General features: G+C 36.9%; 1 protein-coding gene across 5 annotated transcripts in view; it reads left to right on the top strand.

Annotated features, from left to right (window-relative positions):
* Diaph3 (diaphanous related formin 3) overlaps window positions 1-20,662 on the top strand; it is a 452,383-nt gene that overhangs the window by 127,553 nt on the left and 304,168 nt on the right. For 4 of the 5 annotated variants that reach the window (XM_087912260.1, XM_087912261.1, XM_087912259.1 and 1 more), the window contains 4 exons: window positions 1,645-1,719; window positions 1,805-1,874; window positions 6,439-6,575; window positions 9,327-9,432. In XM_087912260.1, coding sequence (XP_087768386.1) covers window positions 1,645-1,719; window positions 1,805-1,874; window positions 6,439-6,575; window positions 9,327-9,432 — 388 coding nt within the window. Of the gene's footprint in view, window positions 1-1,644; window positions 1,720-1,804; window positions 1,875-4,160; window positions 4,292-6,438; window positions 6,576-9,326; window positions 9,433-20,662 lie in introns of those variants that run through there. The other variant, XM_087912262.1, reaches the window with a different exon arrangement.

Here is a 20,662-nt window from a genome sequence, read left to right as displayed (position 1 = left end):
ATATAATTCTTTAAATGATTTATACTCAAGTTTTGTAATTTATTAGAGATCACGATTTGGCTTCATTCTGCATATGGATATCAAGTTCCCGGCAGCATTTATGGTGAAGACTTTTTCCCCAAAGTGTGCTTAGGACCATTGCAAAAAAAAATCTCTTGACTTCTGTCTTAGGGGTTTCTATTGCTGTAAAGACATCATAGCCGTGGCATCTCTTATTAAGGAAAACATTTAATTGGGGCTGGCTTAACGTTTCAGTTAGAGGTTTCACCCATTGTTGTCATGATGAGAACATGGAAGTATGCAGGCAGACATGGTGCTGGAGAAGGAATTGAGAGTTGTGTATCCTGACCTGTAGGCAGCAGGTGACTGTGTTCCACACTAGGTTTAGCTCGAGCATGTGAGACTATAAAGCCCACCCCTACAATGACACACTTCCTCCAAAAAGGTCACAGTTAGTCCATCAAGGCCACACCTTCTGATGGAGCCACTCCCATGGGCCAAGCCTTCAAACACATGAATCTACGAGGGCCATTCTTATTCAGATATGGCAGTAAAGGGTCACCTCTAGGCTTTGTACAAACTTTCTGGCAGTTGCATTTCTGTTTTTAGGTTAATACTATGCTGTGGTCACTCTGGCTTTTGCTTATTCTCTTGGAGAAGTTACTTTGTATTCTGATCAAGAAAGTGACAGTATTTACTTGTTTGTGACTAGGTCTCATGCTCTATAATGCCCATTTTTGATTATTTGATAGTTTGTTTTTAGCATTTAATTTTCATACACATGGAAACCTTACATGGAAGTGGACACATAGAAAATATACATGTAGAAATTCTGCTATTATTTTCTTCCCCTTTTTTTAGGAGACACAGTTATAATTTTGTTATTTGTTAACCTGTGTTTCTAGATTACCACTAGTGCTTTTTCTGTAATCAGCATGATTTTTTGTCCGTTAGCAATAATGTCCTACTTCCTTAAACCGTTTGATTGCATCACTGATTCATGGATCACATACCGTTCAGCCATGGTAGAAATACTTACATAATAAATGCTTTATTTTCCCTCTAATTCTTAAAGAAGTTGATCTTTGACATTTAATATATTTCTAATAGTTATAGTACTTCATTTTTGTAGTCTGGGAAGCTCTCCTAATATGTATCTTTCTATTGTGTTGATAAACTTTTGTCCCTTATCTTTTTCTTAGTCTCAGCCCACACCCTCACCTCTAGTGTCCGCTTTACCTTCCCTCCCTCTGTAATTTTCCCTTCCCAGAGAGTCCCAGATTCTCTCTTTGTTATAGTCCAGCTTGATCTAGTGAGTCGCTGTACTGAGTGAACCTCTGTTTGATAGTTTTCCCAAGTCTTTGATGTATATACTTGTGTTTCCATGGAGGGCTCCTCCTTATAAACATGTTGAACATGGAGCATGGCTGAGACTCAGTTCTTAGAAGTTTGAATGGACGATGTTAGCCTATTGCTGTCTATAGTGGCATTTTTCCTCAACTCTCACAGCCAAGGCATATGAACCATGAACAGTTTTGTATCTAGTGTTATGCTTATTGTTGTCATGATTATGACTACAAAAATTTTAAAATAATTATAGGCATATAAGCAACTCACCTTATTGTGTGGTTTTTGTTTTTTCAGTTGGGTGCAAAGCTTTGGACATGAGGGACTCGGACTATTATTGGACATTTTGGAAAAACTGATTAGTGGGCAAATGTAAGTATAGTTAATAATATTTAATTAAGCTCTCTGTTAGTATGTCCAAATGTAATTCAATATTATTATATTTATGTTAACACAGCCAAGAAAGAGTTGTAAAGAAGAATCAGCACAAAGTTATCCAGTGTCTGAAAGCCCTGATGAACACACAGGTATGCTGCAGGGGAGTTGCTGTTTGTTCACCACAGAGTCTGACATGAATTACAACCTTACAATTGCGAGTTCTACTTGCTTGTCATTGGGTGATCATGGATTTGTCTCCTATGTTGATAGATGAACAGGGGATCTTAGGAGGAGCTGGGAGGTGAACATGCTTGCCCCTGAACCGTGAACCCCCACCTGCAGAGGCGCTTGCTTTCTCTCCTGTGCTCTCCACCTTGAGCCTTCTTTTGCTTCTCTCCTTCTTTTGATTTTCAAAAGGTCAGCAGGATTTAGGCATTCGTATCCTACACTGTTAGTAATTATAGTTTATATGTATGTTTATATATATACTACCAGAGATTCAAGTTGTGAAAACCCATGCTTAATATCCTGAGAATTTAAAATCTATGATAAAATTAATATATACAGATGTGAGAAGATTCGAGAAATGCAGCAGTGATATATTTATTATTGAGCCAGCATAATATGGCATATCTGTGTAGTAAAGTTGTGTAGTATAAAGTACTTGTGTAGTAAAGTTGAATTAAGCAGAAGACTTTACGCTGTCACTGCCCAGTCTCTCACTCCGTTTTGGTGATTGCTGATAGTAGCCTTCTTTCACTCTGACTGTCAGCTCATCTTCGTCCTGATGTGTGGTGTAATGATTGGTATGTCAGTTGTTGGACACCAGGGGAACAAAGGTTATGTATGCTCTTATGATGAGTGATCATGTTCTATAGAAAAGCCGTACATGTTTGGTAAATTTTAATGAAGCATATTTTGCCTTTTTCTTTAAAGATAAACATCTGGAGGGTTAAATATATAAATCCTTAAGTTGTTAGTATTTAATTTTATTATAGCAACTGTTTGTGTTTTCTAACTTTGTTTTTCATGAAAGCATTCTGCTGAGTTTCCTCTTTAGTTATTTTAAACACCTGTTTATGCCATGTTCATGTGAGTCTGTGCACTTGTGCCAAGGGTCAGTGTGGAAGAAACAAGGCAGCCTGTGGAGATTGGTTCTCTTCTTTCTCCTTGTGGGTTCTAGGGACGGAACCCAGGGCCTGCTGAGTCACCTTTACAACCTTCTATTTTTTTTTTTTTTAAATGCGTAGCGTGTTGTTTACTTTTGGCCTACCTTGATACTTTCCAAGGAGATTGCCTGAGGAGTAGATTGCCACAAGTCCTTTTTAAAAGAATTTTGCTGTGTTATGTGACGTAGGCTGTCTGTATGTTCTTAAGAGTCGGCACTGAAAGGATGAGAAACTCCTTGTACAGGGTTGTTCCCACCATGCAGGTTGAGCTGCTTTTTAGAGGCCTTTGTAAAAAGTGAGGCTGTAGTAGGGGAATTTTCCTGGTGGCATGAAGCTCAAAGGAAGGAATTACAGTGCGCCTCTTATAAACCATAGAGGTGTGTTTACCCAAAGTTAAATTTGGGAAGACTAGTGGTTAAGATACATTATTATTTAGAACATCATGTACCTTACTTGGTTTTAGTCATAGTAGATTTTATTTCTTATAGTTTATATGGAGCCATAAAATACTGCATGTGAATTGGATAGTGGCACATAGGCTAATAAAACAGAAAATTTAGTCACTGACACTTGGGATTAGTATTTTAAAATATAGACTATTTTGCAAAGTTTCTGGTCATTTTACCAACTCAAGGTTGTTGTTAGTTTTCCTAAGATTCATTTAATCTGCTATGTAGATGTGTACTTTACCATATCACTGTGAAGTCTTCACTGGATTTCATTTTAATGATGAAACTATATATATAGCCTTTAGGTTTATTTGCTACTATCAATTATGTCATTAATATAAATGACTGTGGCATCTTGTCAAAATGAATTGTTTGTCACATTCAATGGAACTAAAAGGTTTTTTTTTGGCTAGAGAGTTGGCTCAGTTGTGTAAAACATTATATCCCCTTCTAAAGGTTCTAGGTTCGATTCTCAGGACCCACATTATGGCTCACAACTATACATAGCTCCAATTCTAGGGCATCTGACTCTCTCTTCTGGACTTTGAGGGCTTAGGCATGAAAGTAGTTGACCGATATTAAAAAAATAAAAATAAAAAAGTAATTTTTAAATGAATCTTTAATGGGATACACATACCATTAATTGTTGTTTATCCACAGTCGTCATATAGTAGTGATGTTTACTGTCTTGTCAGGGATGAGAGTATTTACCTTCCCTTAGCTCAACATATTATCTTTAGCTGCCTGGAATTCTGTTAGGTAACAATAGGCCTTCTGTGGAATGCTAAGAGAACACAGAATTGGTTCTGGGTTTAGAACTTGCCAGTTACCATATTATCCCAAGTGGGTCCTTGACATTCAGGAAAGATCCTTTTTTAGACCTTCCCAAATTGGTGATAGCGCTCTCACTTTAAAAGCCTTCATTAAAGAACTTTGATGCTAGCACTGGTAAGTGAACTATTTCTCACAGTCAATTTTTCTTTTTTTTCCTAAGTCTTTGCATACATAATTTTATTGAAGTATATGACAGTTCCTTGTTTAGTAATAGTTATGAAAAAGTGGTAATATGGCCTCATTCTGTTCCCCAAATGAGCTCTTCTATTTTATTTTATTATGTTTTTTATTAAGAAAATTAGAGGTCATGCCTTTGGTGTCACAGGATTGTGGTCAGAGCATAGGATCAGAGTGCACTCATATTCCAGCCCTCCCACCCAGGGGTTAGAATTTGGGTGGGGGTGGGAAGTGGAAATGGTAGGAAGTCTGACTGCAACCTTCCCAGATTATCTGGAGCCTCGAAAGCCGCCTGACGGTGAATCTGGAAGGCAGGCACTGTAGACAAGCTTTCATCTATCAGCAGTTTTGTCAGGACAGAGTGTGCTAATCTTTGTCTTTCTGACTCGTGTCCAAATGGTGCTTTCTATATTATTGGCAATTTTCTGCAATACTACCAAGGCATGGTGTGACTCTCTGCTCTGTGCCAGCTTTTGAAGTCTCAGCTTGTAGTTCAGAACATCAGAACAGTGAGCCTTTTCTGAACAGTTTAATTGTCTGTAAACCTTTTCCCATGAATAAGGTGAAGGAACTTCTTTTTTTAAAAATTTATTTATTTATTTGTTTATAAAAATTTCCACTTCCTCCCCTCCTCCCCATACCCTCCCATTCTCCCCACTCCCTCTCCTCCTCCCCCCCTACTCCCTCTCCTCCTCCCTCTCCAGTCCTAAGAGCAGTCAGGGTTTCCTGCCCTGTGGGAAGTTCAAGTTCCTCCCCTCTCCCTCCTCTTATTCTGCTGTTTACAAGAAATACACCTCAACCACAAAGACAGACATCTACTCAGAGTAAAGGGTTGGGAAAAGGTTTTTCAAGCAAATGGACCTAAGAAACAAGCGGATGTGGCCATTCTAATTTCCAACAAAATTAACTTTAAACTAAAATCAATCAGAAGAGATGGAAAAGGAACTTCTACCCCTCGCATTTCTGGGGTCTTGGCTCTTCTGCTTGCACTCCCTCTGCCATACCTCTTCACCGTAGTATTTTCCAGCAAATGCACTATTTCTACACAATGTCAAGTTTGCTTGTTTGCTTTTTTCTTGATACTAACATTTATAGCCATGATTGGTAGGTGTGTAATTGGGATTAATGTTCCTGTGATCATTTACAGTAGTTACTTGATCCACACGTTTTATACTATGTAGAAAGATCATCCAAATACATGGGAGGTAGAAGTATTACTTGATGTCTTCTATTGCATTTTTATACTGACGATGCAGATTATTGGAATGCCAAGAGATAATAATACTTCCTTAAAATAATATGTCTTTAATATAATTACTTATCTTCTAATTGAATGTGAATTTATGGAAGTAGCAAATAAACTTTATTCTTCAACAAATCATTTTGAACATGTTTATTGATTACAAGTACCATTGTGCTCAGAATACATATTTCTATTATGGGAGTTTCTACACAGCTCCTTTCTAAATTGTCCTTTGCCTTTGTGCATTTATATACTATGTTCAGATCTAGACCTGTACTGTCTTGTGGCAGCCACTTGGGCTTTGAACACTTGAAAGTGTCTAGTCTGAATTCAGACGTGGTGTAATTAGAAAATGCAACTTGATTTTCAGTCTTAGGAAAATAAAAGTGTTCTACATAGTTTCTATGTTGGAACAATAATACTTTAATACACTGGTTTAACTCTATTTAACATTGTTTCATTTGTTTCATGAAAATGACATAGAATTATTCTTTGGTTTATCCTATCTTTTGTTTGTACAGTGCTGATCTGTGTGTTTGCTTGTCATTTTTATCCAGTTTCTTTCTTAGCACAGAGATTGCCCTGTCCTCCGTGACTATTTTAGTATTTATTTGTTTTGTACATTAATGTTGAGAATCCCTCATTTCTCCATTGATTTTTTTTTTTTTGCATTTGGTAGATTCTCATAGATCTTAATATAATAGTAATACTTGGGAAATTTTTACGGTGTTACAAGGTTCTCATACTTTGTCTTTTTTAGAGGTAAATATATAATTTTTAAAATTTATGCACCATCTTTCCAAATAACTCCTAACATTTAACTCATTTTCTATTGTTGCAGTATGGCTTAGAAAGAATTATGAGTGAAGAGAGGAGTCTTTCCTTGTTGGCGAAAGCCATGGATCCCAAGCAGCCCAATATGATGGCAGATGTGGTGAAGCTTCTTTCTGCAGTATGCATTGTAGGGGAGGAGAGCATGTAAGTCTCCCCGTGTATCCTGCATTGTATGGGAGGAGAGCATTTAGGTCTCCCCGGCTATCCTGCATTATAGGGGAGGAAAGCATTTAGGTCTCCCCGGCTATCCTGCATTGTAGGGGAGGAGAGCATGTAAGCCTCCCCGTGCCTCCTGCGTAGTCATGTACAGAAGCATACAACCTCAGCGTTGATATATGTCTGGGCAATTAGTTTGGTTTCTTATTTGTATAATTAAAATATTTGTTCAAGTATTTTGCTAATCAAATTTTTAATTAGGGACTAAAATAAATTCATGAACAACTGATTTTCTCATTTTGTTTCTTTTAAACTTCTTTAAGCTCACCCCTTAATAAAAAGTCAAAGTAGAGGGTGAAAATGTACTAATGGGGTCTTTTTATTATCTAATTATATATCTATATCTATATTTATATTTATATCTATATAAATTGGAATTGTAAGTCATGCTTACCTCTTCTAATGATAAGTACATTGCTTTTTGACAATCTATATGTAAGACAGATCAGTTGAGTTGAATGAGTTATAGTCTAAAACACATTGAAGCTTCAAGACTTGGCTACAAGGTTGTACCTAATCAGCCACTCAGCATATATCCTGGTGATAAAGTACATACCCCAACACCTTAAGGAAGATTAGGATTCTAATTATAAGTAGTCCTTTAAAATGTTTTTAAAAAATGGGTAAACTGAAAAAGCAAAAGAACAAAGACAGTGCTCATAGTTTCCAGAGTTGAAACAGCCTGGCTCAATCATGTCCAAAGGCCTTGGCTTAACCCTGTTTCCCATAAGCCATTTAAAGAGATGAGTGATGATGAAAACCAGAGGAAGACGTGTTCATCAAGTACATACTGGCCACAGCATCTCACATGTATCTGTAGGGTACTGGACGTTTACCTTTGCTTAAATAGAGGATTAATTGGAGTATTGAGCAAGATGTATGTGGAAACAAAACAAGCGTGGATTCTTCTGCAGTCAGAGCTGCTGGAAAGTTCTTCCTAGGAGATGAACCCTCTGACATTAGGAGTTGAGCTGTTCTCAGCAGGGCTCTTAATACACTGTTACAGTGTGAACTTAGCCTGAGTCCTTTCTATCACATGTGAGAGTCAGTCTTGAAGCGGTCCTGCTAGTTAGGTGGGATTGAACTGACTCTGGCTGTAGTTGGCCAGTTACACACCACTCTGAACCTGAGCCTTTATGCACATGTTCTGTGTGTCTAGAGAAGTCATTTAGCTAATCTGACCTGTGGTCCCAGGCATAGAAAAGGCCAGATATCCAGGTGCAGTACTTTCTTGATCTAGAAAGTTTGTTTAGATTTTGGTGTGCCCTAAAAGTTGGTATGTGTCCTGTATGCATGCATATTGATGCATGACTCAGAACTCTCCCTCCTGTCTTTCCTTTTATTCTTTGTTATCCATTCCTTTCAGTTCCTCCTTCCTATTTTTCCCTCCTCATTCTCTTGTTTCTCTCTACTCTTATTCCTCCTAGACTCTTATCCTGTTCTTTCCTTTCCGCTATTTCCCCTCTTTCTGTTCTCTTCTCCTTCTTTTCTTTCTTCATCTTTTTTTCACATGTATTGCTCTCCTCCTACTATTTCTTCAGTTCTGGGAGTCAAATTATGGCCTCACACAAGCTAGGCAAGCACTCCACTACTGAACTCGATTCTCAACCCTTCTGTATTGTTTTTGTTGTTTCTTGACATTGGAATAAATGTCAGAGTGATTCAAATAATAGTTAGGGCTGCATATTTTCATCCACAGATGAAGAATTTATACTTTTTTTAAAAAAGGCAAAATGATCTTTTCACAAATACTGTAGTTCAGACTTAACTATTTATTGTATTGTGCTACTATTTGTTTTTGACGGTTACAGTTTCATTATTTGAGGAACATTATGTGTTGACTGAGAGCATTTTAGATATTTAGCCTTCACAGGCTGCCAGATTTTAGATCCATGCTTCATCACTTTGGAGAAGTAGATGTTAGACAGAACAAGTTGTTCAACTGTTTTCTGCCTGCTTTTTTATTTATAATGGCTTATAATATATGCACTGCATACAGTTTACATACATTAACATCCATGGGAAGTTGATTCTAGAAAAGGATAATGTTTGTTATACAAGAAGGTAGGAGAATGGGTTTAAAATGCTGCTATCATGAGAGAATGACTTATTTGGGGAGATATACATGCTTTTTCTCATTTTATATTACACAGTACCAACATGCATTGAAATGTCACATTATATGGTATAGTTTTATGTTTCAATCAAATAGTATAAATAAGAATCCAGTGTGAGCCGAAAGTAGCAAAAATGTTTCAAATTAGTCCTGACCTGTGGTGTTTTATAGATGCTTGGTGAACACCTCGCAGGGTATTGGCCAGGAATAAATAAATCAAAATACATGCTAGAGCACACAGAAAAACATGCTGAGCTTCCCTCAAGTAGCAACCAGTCGGGGAAAGGATCTAATGTGAAAGTAGAAGATCGTAAAGTTAGCAAATATGTTAAACACCTGAACAGAGGGAGGAGTGGGTAACGGGATTTGTAGGGAAGGTGGATGTGATAAATGCATGCTTTGGATGCATGGAAATGTCACCGTGAATCCGGCTATTTTGTACAGTTAGTATGTACTTACAGTAATGACCTCACGTTTCATCAATTAGCAGGGTAAAGTGATTGCATGTCATTTTTGTTATTTGATCCTTGCTATTTAATTAATATTCTCCAAATTTTTGATAGCCTTGAAGAAGTTTTAGAAGCCTTGACTTCAGCTGGAGAAGAAAGAAAAATTGACAGATTTTTTTCCATTGTTGAAGGCCTTCGGCACAATTCAGTACAACTGCAAGTACGTTTCATGTTTAAAAATCTAGTTTTGAGTGACATATCAGGTGTATTCTTGGAAGCTGTTTTGTGATTGACTTTTATGCAAACATCATATAAGAGTGAATGCCTTTTTAGTTATTATACTTAATGTGTGCATGTTTTGTATTCTTGTAACATCTTACAATGTCTTGGTGAATACCCATGAGCCCTTCCTTAGGTTTTTAAAGATTTTCCATCTTCAAACCTACAGATTTTTCTATAGACCTTATCATAATAGTCCTGTGATTGTTTAGTAATTAATGTTAATGTAAGGCAATATTTTTGAATTATATGAATTATGATTTGTCATTATTGTAGTTCTTATAATTGAAATTGTTAATTTCTGTAAATATTATCGAGGTTCAAGGAAATAGATCATTCTTCAAGATATTCTCCTCCTCACAGTTGTAGGTAACTTTAGCCATTTCAATACGCAAACACAAAAATATTTTATAAATTATTGATTAATAGAAGTAAAAAAGATACCCTTATTGTTATGATCAAATTTGTATATAGCCCTGATACGCCGTGAACTTGGTGACAATTCTGCTTCTACTTTCTGAGCGCTGGGTTAATGGCTGTGCCATCAAGCCCAGCGTTAACCGTAAAGCAATATTCACATCTAATTCTCCATTCCAGACTTAATCCTTGAGCCAGTCTAGCTCATTGGGAAATTTAAAAGGATTCTTACGTGATCTAACTCTCTGCACTGTTTACTTACTAGTGTGCAGAATGACATGACGGAAGTGCACTCTAAACAATATAAAACCATTTGCATATATGAAGTATGGTTGTTTAAAAGGAGGCCTGTCTGCACTATGATTCTTGTTGGTTTGTTTCTAAATGTGAAAGTAATAGTAGAGCAGAATTTAAAACTTAAAAATATCAAATTAAAATTTATACATGGAGGGTATGGGGAGGAGGGGAGACAGTGGAAATTTTTATAAACAAACAAATAAAAAAATAATAAAAAAACTCTCAAAGTCCAAAAAAATTTATACATGATATTTCAAGAAAAATCAGATGATATTTGAACTGTGAAACTAATGAACTTTTTCTGTAATGTCATATGCCATGCTATGAGTGGCTCCGTTGGAACCCTGTTGTTCGTAATACCAGGACTGAAGATAAGGATAAAGGGTCTCTATTGTTTGGTTCCTGCTTCCACAACCTGGGCTCTTGTCTTGTGGAGGGCAAGAAGTTGGGGCTCACCTGCATTCTTTATAGTGGTCCTACCTTCCAGATCAGGGATAATGTGTTTTGTTTTGACTCCTGTCTCATTGCTTTACTCCTCTTATCTCTTTGCTTTCTTCTGTCTCTTCTCTTCCGCCTCCTTCCTGCCTATTCATTTCTGTTTCTTACTTTTCTTTCTTATCTATTTTCTAAGTCTTTGCATGTCCCTTGGTCTCATTGCTTCTTCATCAACTGGTGCCAATTTTAATGTCTCTTTAATCTGATTCTACATTTTCTCCCTATCTAAAGATTAAGACTTCAATGCCTTTCAAAAATTGTATCTATTAAAATTTGAAGTTTTCTGATAAATATTTTTGTTTTTGTTTTTCGAGACAAGGTTTCTCTGTAGCTTTCGAGCCTGTCCTGGAACTCATTCTATAGAACAGACTGGCCTCAAACTCCCAGAGATCCATCTTCCTCTGCCTTCCTAGTGCTGAGATTAAGGGCATTCACTGTCACTGCCCAGTCTCCTGTAATTTTTGTTTAAAAGTTTTATTTTCATGAAGTCTATATATCATGCCATGTACCTATATAGGGATTTTTTAGGTTGGTTTGGCTCAGGTCATTGTTATATTGAGATCTATACCTTTAGCTATATCAATTTTAGATTATTTTTAGTGCTCCTAAATAAAATCTTCCTTTAACTATAACTCCTTAATTTTGTTGTTCTATTTAGTTCTAGAGCACTTCTTTTTGTCTAGAGAGATTTGCATATGACAGCTATTACACATACACAGAGCATGTAATACCTGGCTCTGCATGATTAGAATTTTTAAGGGAGGTGGTTGTTGTAATTTTCACACAGGGTCTCTCTAGCTCTGTCTCTTACTATCCTGGGACTCACTGTATAGACCAAGCTTGCTTCAGACTCACTGAGAACCATCTGCCTCTGCCTCCCAAATGCCCACCACATGACTAGATTCTATTATCTGCTGAATAGTCAGTTTTCTTCCATGTTGGAATATGTCTCACTATCTCATTTTAAAAAATGACCCTTTGTGTTTTTGTGCACTCTTATGCCACGTTTTATTATCAGTAGCTTCTTGTCAGATATTTGGGTCTGTTACATATTTTGACTGTTACAAATGATGCTCCTTTTAGCATTTTTAGAGTTGATTAATTTTTAAATTATGACTTACTTGCCTTGTTTGTTGATAAGTGATTAGTGGAAGGGTACTTGCAGCAACACGGTCCTTTGGCAGATGTATCGATCAAGTGTTTTGATACAGTTCTTGCGAACTTTTTGCCAAGGTACGGCTGACCGCTTGTACTTGAATTGGCTTTTAGGAAGCCATTACCAAAGGAATGCGGTAACTGTATATTTTGTTATAGTTATTAGTATTGCTAAGTTTTTGGTGTTTTACATACATTGAAATATGTTTCTTGACATGGTTTTTGTAGCTTAGTTTTTATCACGAAGTGAAATGTCCTTTTACCATCATTCAAATTCAATTCTTTCTGTCTTTACAATGTACTCATAATAATTTCCAGTACAGATGTTGCAAGGAGGCTGCTGGACCCGAAATAGCCACACAGAAACTGTATTAATTAAATCACTGCTTGGTCCATTAGCTCTAGCTTCTTATTTTCTAACTCTTACATATTAAATTAACCCATTTCTATTAATCTGTGTATCCCTATGTGGCTGTGGCTTACATGGTAAAGTTCTGGTGTCTCTTATGTGCGGGGCTACATGGCTTCTCTTGACTCCGTCTCCTTTCTCCCAGGATTCAGCTTACTTTTCCCTGCCTAGCTCTGCTCCCCTTTACTCTGCTATAGGCCCAAAGCAGTTCCTTTTCTTATCAATGGTGATCACAGCATACAGAGGGAAATTACACATCAGTGGACTTAGAGACTGAGGGTTATTATCTCTTCTTAAATGCAATTGCAAACCAGCTGCGGTAACCAAACAGCCACACTCACTACTTCAACTGCACCATGCTGTACCTTTTTGCCAAGGTACAGCAATTCAGGAACAGATCACAAGGGCTGTCTTGGAACGGGTGATTGTAAATAGGCCACATCCTTGGAGTCTTATCACCTTCATTGAGCTAATTAAAAATCCAGCATTAAGTTCTGGACCAATGAGCTTGTACACTGTGCCTCAGAGATTGAAAAGTGGTAGAAGGGACTGGTGCCAGTTAGATGAGTTGTGCATCCCTTGCCAGAGGCATCGACCTTGGTCCCACTGAACAAGCTCTTTAAACTGAACAATCATTTCAGCTCTGCCTGACTTTCCCAGCCTTTTAGTTTCAGGTGTCTGCCCCATCAACTGCTAGGTTTGGCCTCCTGTCTTTGTGGGCAAGTTCCAAAGTTTAAATGCATTTTTTTTGATTCTTGGTCAAAATTTAAAAGATGCTGTTAATATCATTTTGAATGATACTGTGTAAATATATGAAAGAGGAAAAAAAGGTATCATCTTTCAGAAAACCTATTTACTACCCCTATCCTCACAAAGGGAAAGCACATTTACTTTTGGGTTATTACTGGGTATGCGCTTTTCAATTCCATTAAAACTTATCAAGTGTATTGTAGTAATATAGAAAAACACTCTCATCTCTGGTATACTTCTGATTTTCGAGAAATAAGGCATATTTTAGAATGATCTAACTGTGTTTTCCTATAAAGTTGTTGTTCTAAATGCCTACTTTATTTTATTAGCTGTTTAATTTGTATTATTGAAATGTACTAGTGTGGTGATATTAGCAAATTACCAAACTGAAAATAATATTTCTTATAACTAAATAAAGTAGAAACCAATTGTTTTCTTCTAAATTGGTAGTTAATAAAGAATAATGAGGATCTTTTACTGATAAACATATTTATGATAATGTGTGTCTTAAAGGGAAATTGTTAGATTTTTATTTGTGTTCTAATAATAGTGATAGTTTCTCTGCCTGTGATTATGATAGAATGAAGCAAGTTTTCCTCCTTTTGATATTTTGTGGAGAGAAACTGCAAAGTACATGCCTAAGATGATTTAAAGATTTTAATTCAGGCCTGAGTTTTATTTTTAGGAAATAGATTAAAGGTAAAAACATTAGATTTGAAGTAAATGTACAATAGTTTTTCTATTCAAATCTATCAGAAAGAGATGCTCAGCTGCGAACAGCCTAATCCACCCTGAGCCATTTGTGCAGCAAATGAGTGCTTTGTAGAATTTCTGGAAGGCTCAGGGAGTTTATGTAAGTAACATAGCACTCAACTAGAAAAGTCACACCACAGCAATGTCCCGATAGAAAAACCACTTCCGATGCTGCTCAGGCTGTACCTGAGAATGCTCGGGCAGACAAACCTCCCATACCTGTCTTGGAAGAACCAAAGTGCCTGTCACACTATCCCATCTCCCTCTGTCTTATTGTCCCTTTATGCTAGCTACATCCTTCTTAGAGGGAGATTGGAATCAGTGTGGACTAACTACTTTCTAATTCATGCCGCAGCTTCTTTCCTTCCTTATTCGTTTTCTTTTTTTGTACATGGATCTTCTTTACCTTATAGCTAAAGCTGCACTCTGCTGAGTCATCAGAAGCATTGTTCTAGATTGCAACATTTGTTGAAATTTTTCTGTTAATCACGAATGATTGATTTTTAGGAATTCATTGGAAGAATTCATCTAGGGTTTAAAGGGTGACTTTCAATTTTTCTTGGTGGATACATGGCTTTTTTTTCCCTGTAATTATCCTCTAGATTATGAGAATATTATGCTGTAATCCCTATACCCACCAGGGGAGGACCCCTGATCCCTTTGCTCTGGACTTGTTTGTAGGGAAAGTACTTTATTCACTGAGCCTAGCCCATGAAAGATTTAATAGCAGTCGACCCAGTATAAGCTCTGTCAGCCCGATTTCCCATTCTGTGAATCTCATACTGTGTATATGTTTAGGGCTATTTGCAGAAGGTGTTTGAAAAACAAGCCATATCTTAGGGAGTCCAGTCTTATGTACTAAGCCAGCTAGAGAGTTGAAGCTGACCAGAGTGCTGTCCATAGCTGATGTGATATCATTGGTCACTTCAGCTTAGATCAGAACTAAGCCATACCATCTTGGTTGTTTGTGTTCTGTTGTAAAGTGCTTCTAGTAGTGTTCCCATAGATATTTCAGCATTTTTCCCGTTACCTATAATGTGCCATCAAATGCTTGCCTTCCACGGAACATTTAATTGTAATGATGTATCTGGGACATCTTGGAAAGCTTCATTCTTCTTAAGATGATCTCTCAGTTGAGATCTTAAGTGGAAAGGACTGTGTGGAGATAGCAATCTTTCACATGCCTGCTTCTCTGTCTGCTTGGAGCATCTGTCTGGAGACCAGATTTCCTTCCCCTCTACTGCCTAGCTATTGATCTTTCAGTTTTTATTGCCCCAGTTAGGTGCCTCAGGCTGGCAAGGTGCCTTAGGCAGGCAAGAGGAAAGGATGCAACACATCTTTACATAATTAAACACACATCCTTAACATCCCAAAACCAATGCAGTACAAACAAAAGTAACAACCTTTACACAGTTAAAGGTATATTCTGTAGCATAACAAATGTAACACCTCTCTGTCTAGTTACAATAATATTCCACAACAAAGAACAAATGAAGAAGGATATGAGAGAGTGTATTTTTAGGCCTGTAGTTGAGGAATCTCAGGATGCAGTTTTTCCTAACTAGTCTCTGTTTTTGACTGCTGCTTCTAGCTGTTTGCCTCAATAAGATTAATGTATAAGTATGAGTCAAGTAGAGTATAAAATATAACGATCTGTCTTTACAGTAACAGGCTTTAACATTAAAATATCATTTTAATATGAACTTACATTAGTATGTGGAGTACTTCTAGAATCTGAACATGTTAAGATATCTACTATAGCCAGTGTTTGGAGCATTCCTAACATGCACCTTTCTGAATGCTAGTAAGGAATATTAGTTCAGGATTCTTCACTATTGCCTCAAAGGGGACTGCTGCTCTTAGACCTGGGTAAGTGAAGCACATACATTCCTGCCCTTAAGAAGCTTCTACTCTATTATTTACAGCTATCTACCATTTGATATAAAAATTATATTACTAGCAGTTTCCTCAAAATGCATTGGAGGATATGGAAGAAATTAATAACACCCCAAGGGAAGTATGAATGTCTCTAAAAAATATTTCAAAAATTGTAAGCTTGTGCTTCATCTTGGTGCTCATGTAAATTCTAGCCCTTGACTACTGCAGTTCATTTGTCTACCTCTGTGTGTCGGGCATATGCAAGTTTGAGGTTGTCACTTGTTCTCTTACCATGTCTCTCATGTATTGAGTATTCAAGTGGGAGTATAAATGAGATTATAGAGCTTTAATCTGATACAGAATACTGTTTCTGTGTTTATCCACATTATGTAGTCTGTTCAGTTCTTTTTTGAATTAATGCTTATATACTGTTTAAAAAATTTCTAAAATTTCTTTTTATATACTTTTTATATAAGCATCATTTTCTCATCTCATATTGACATATGTGGAATTTGATTGTACACAGAGAGATGAATGGTTTCTGCTGAGGCTAGAAAAGATGAAAAGTCCTTGAAACTGTATCTTCCAGGCCCAGATTGTGAGAATTCATAGATCCAGTTGCATTTTCATTTGATTATTTTTCTGTACTTGTTTTCACTCTGGGTCGAGGGCCTGAAGCACACTCTTTTTACAGTGTGGTCTAGCCCCAGGTTTATTTAACATCTACATATATCCAGAAACAACATTTTGACTCCAAGCTGACCTTTCAGAAGTCAACTCTTGTTTTTGCTCATTAGATTGCATTCTAAGTTCTTTTAGCATAGTTATCTCTGCTTTGGTGACCTTTGAAAAACTGGACATGCTTTATGGATGGCCATGTATATCACCTGTTACTGTACCTTGGTTGAATTTTATGCTTAAGCATATTTGTGCACAAAAGATCATAAGACAAAGGTTAAACATACATAGATTGTTCATTTTTCTCATGTTGTATGCTGAGCAGAATGAGAGATAGTAGTGAAGTTTACACCAGAAAGAATTTAGGTGTTAAGTAGCTGAGTTTGAATCCCTTCCCTCAAATTCAAGGTCAGGAATCCTCTTTGTATAAGGAATAATCCAGGCCCACTGTCCTGCCAACCTCTTTCTAATTCTTACAATTTTCCTTTATCATCTGTTCTGTTCTTGAGATTGGTTTTTGATGAATTTTATCCTATATAGTAACTATTTTTGTTTTACTTGTCTCATGTGTTGTATTTGTTTGTTCTATCTATTTATGCCTTTACTTTTGGTTCCTGACAGTAGTGGTGTTTGTCCTGCCATTGTAAGTTCTGTGTGTCTCACTTCCTGGTCATGTGTCCTTATGCTGCTGTTGACCAAAAAATATAAATCAACTGTGCTTATTCTGAAAATGGAAATGACTTCTCCACCAAGTCCTCCAGGTAGTAATTTGTTGGTAAAGGTAGATTTGTTAATGAAATTAGAACTTCTGAATTCTCTCTTGAGAAGAGAATAATCAAGTGAGCTTATAATATTTGCCTTTTGAAACTTCAGAATTGAATTTGCTCAGTAACAATTAAAGATAAATGTTCTTATGTAGGAATGCTTACACTAAGGTCAAAGAGCAGTATGTCTCATGTATAATGATGCATTTGGAGCTAAGAAGAGAATATTTTAGAGTCAGTTTCAATTGTATGCTTTACTTACTGCTGTGGGACAATGATCTTATACCCTTTAAAGATTTGTCAGTTGTATTGTTTTAATATAATTTAATTTAATAAAACACTGATTGGCCAGTAGCCAGGCAGGAAGTATAGATGGGACGACCAGGTAGGAATTAGATGCAGGGTGATAAGAACTGGAGAATTCTGGGAAGAGGAATGCTCAGTATGCAGTCATGACCCAGCCACGGAGGAAACAAGATGAGAATGCCTCACTGATAAAGGTACCATGCCACATGGCTAACATAGACAAGAATAATGGGCAAATTTAAGATGTAAGAATCAATAATAGGTCAGTCTGTGTTTTATTAAAATACAAGTAATCTTTACAGGGTACAAGATGTTTCTCCCACAGCAACTTACTGCTTGATTATAGTGTCCAGGAGATGAAGGTGTTAGGCAGTTGAGCAGTCAGCCACTCTGTCCTTTTGTAGAAATAGTTTGTGTTGTGCTATAGCTTCGTTTTGACAAAGTTCATCATACTTTCATTTTTCTAGGACTCTGCAATCCTTCCTATCCCTTTTCTTGTACTTCTCTTGAGCCCGTTTACTTTTGATTTCCATACCTACAATTGGAAATAATTCCGCAAAATACCATCTTTCTCTATATCATTCAATTGATTTTATTTGAGATATTGGTTTTAGAGTACTATTGTACAGAATTTTTTTAGTAGTAATGCCTGTATTCATTTTCTTCATTTTTTACTTAGTTTTGATTCTGATAATAATAGATGTTTCCAACTCTAGAGTTCTGAAGCTAACTGGGTTTGGTGGTATAGACCTATGGTTCTAGATATTTGGGAATTTGAGGCAGGAAAATGATAAGATCACAAGCTGAAGGCCTTCCACGGCAAAATGTCAACCTCAAAATGTCAACCAATCATTCATCAGTCAATCAATCAATATAAAGAAAATAAATGAAAGAAAAGCTTACAAGAGAGGCTCAGTGGGTTAGCAGTTGTCTACAATGTTGGAGACCTTAAGTTCACTTTTCAGCATTAAGGATTTGGGATATTAGAAATCCTGAACTTCCTTGTTGAACTTGTGGTCTTTTCTATCCGAGTACATAATTATTTTACTGCTTGGATTGCATAGGCCATAAACCTTGGAGTAGTCTTAACTTTTCTTCATAGGATTGTTCCCCCTACCCCTTCAGAGGGGCTTTTGCTGCTCAGGTTGGCCCTCAAAGTCATAATTTCTTTATGTCTCCTGTCTCTCAAACACTAGGAATATGGGAATTGTTTTGTCTAGTTTTATGTCATCTTGACACAAGGTAGAGTTATCTGTAAAGTGGGAATCTCAATTGAGAAAAGGCCTCTATAAGTTCAGTCTGTAGACAGGCCTATTGGGCAGTTTTAGATTAATATTTGATAGAGGAGGGCCCTGCCCTTTGGGGATGGTGCCACCCTTAGTCTGATGGTCCTGGGTTTTACAAGAGAACAAGCTAAGCATGTCAGCACATAGCACTCCTCTGTGGCCTCTGCGTCATTTCCTGCCTGCAGGTGCTTGTCTTGGCTTCCCTCAGTGGACTGTGACTCCGGATATGAAAGCTAAGTAAATCCTTTCTTTCTCCAACTTGCTTATGATGATGGTATTTCATCACAGCAACACCAACCCTGACTAATACAGTAGTGCATGAACAAGTCCCACCCTTTACTTGACACAACTAAATCTAACACCCAGAACAGTGTCTGGTGGATTTATCATGTCCAAAGTAATGTTAGAAAAAAAAAAATTCGTGGGGGTTTGCTTACAGTTTCAGGAGGTTGTTTATGACCATCATGGCAGGGAATATGATACAAGCAGACAAGGCATTGAAGCAGTAGTTGAGAACTTGACATCCTCATCTGTAGGCAGCAGGGTGAGAGAGAGGGAGATTTGTGAAACCCGAAAGCCCACATTCAGTGACACATCTCTCCTCACAAGGCCATACTTTCTCCAACAAAGCCATATTTCATAGTCTTTCCCAAGTAGTTCTATCAACTGGGATCAGTATTCCAGAATATGACTCTCTGAGGGCCATTGTCATTCAAAGCAACACAGTATAGATTCTGGACCAGTACTCACATGTTACCAGGTAGCCTACTATGTATTTACGTGGTGTTCCAGTTCAGTGTCTTGTGTGGCCACTAGCTCAGAATTCTAGGAGCTCTTTGGTCTTTTCCTTTGGTTATAGATTTGATACTTTATAACACAGATCCATGTGCTTTCATGCAGCTCTATATTTACAGATGGTTTAGCTTAATTAAGTGTACTTGGAAGCCCTGAATATGTCAAATTATTAGAAATGGGGAAAATTTTTTATAGATTTAACAGAATTTTTTCTCCTTTCCTTTTCTGAAAAGTTATCACTGTGAATATGTTCCAGAAATAATTTCAGTCATTCCTTGTCTTCCTGTTCTTTTATTTCATACCATTATCTGCTATATCAGTGTTCTGCTTTGACATTATTTTTTTACTAATTTTGTTTAGTTTTGCTACTAGTTTTTATTTTTGTAAAACTTTAGTGACTGAGATTGACTGAGCGTCTTTGAATATAGACAAGTATAGAAAAATCAGAGGAAAACATCCTCTTTCTCCGGTATCTTCTCTCCACCTCCCCCCCTTTTTCAGGGTTTTGAAAATTGCATGGTATTGCTGACAAGAAAAGTGTTGTGGGTACCAAGCAGGGAGTGGTAAGGGAGTGAAAAGAAAACCTTTTAAACCTGACGCTTTGACATGGACTGGTTCCAGCTGAGTGACTATGTACTAGAAAGGTTGACTGTTTTATGTTTTCTAGTTTTTAAAACGTGTTTCTTTTTCTTTTTATCTCTGTTTTCCGCTATATTTCCCATTTCTAAACAATCTTAAGTTTTGACAGTAGAGTCTTGCTGGTCAGATTTAGTGTTTATATATCAAATATAAGAGTTACTACCATGTATTTCAACCAGCAGGAGCTGAGACCCCTGTTGGTGTCTTAATCCAAAACCAGTATTTTAAATTCACATAAGCCTTGCCTTAAGGATGGAGAAAAGACAATTTAGGCAACAGCATGAGGTTAAACATATTGATCTGTAGTCCAATAGTCCTTGCTATTCTTGGGATAGAATGTAAACGTAGAAAAATAACATTATCAACAACAAAAAAGAATACTTTACTTCTCCAGAGAGAAACTCTTTCCCTTCTCGCTCTCTCTTTTATTCTTGAGATTATAATTATAGCATATATCGTTTTTCTTTTCAAATTCTCCCATGTACCACTCTCTGTTCTCTTTCAAATTCATGGCCTTTTTTTTTTTTTTAAACTTACTGTCACTGCATG

This window comes from Myodes glareolus, chromosome 12 (assembly GCF_982192425.1).
Source record: "Myodes glareolus chromosome 12, mMyoGla1.1, whole genome shotgun sequence".
NCBI lineage: Eukaryota > Metazoa > Chordata > Mammalia > Rodentia > Cricetidae > Myodes > Myodes glareolus.
This window is presented reverse-complemented; position numbering and strand designations above follow the sequence as displayed.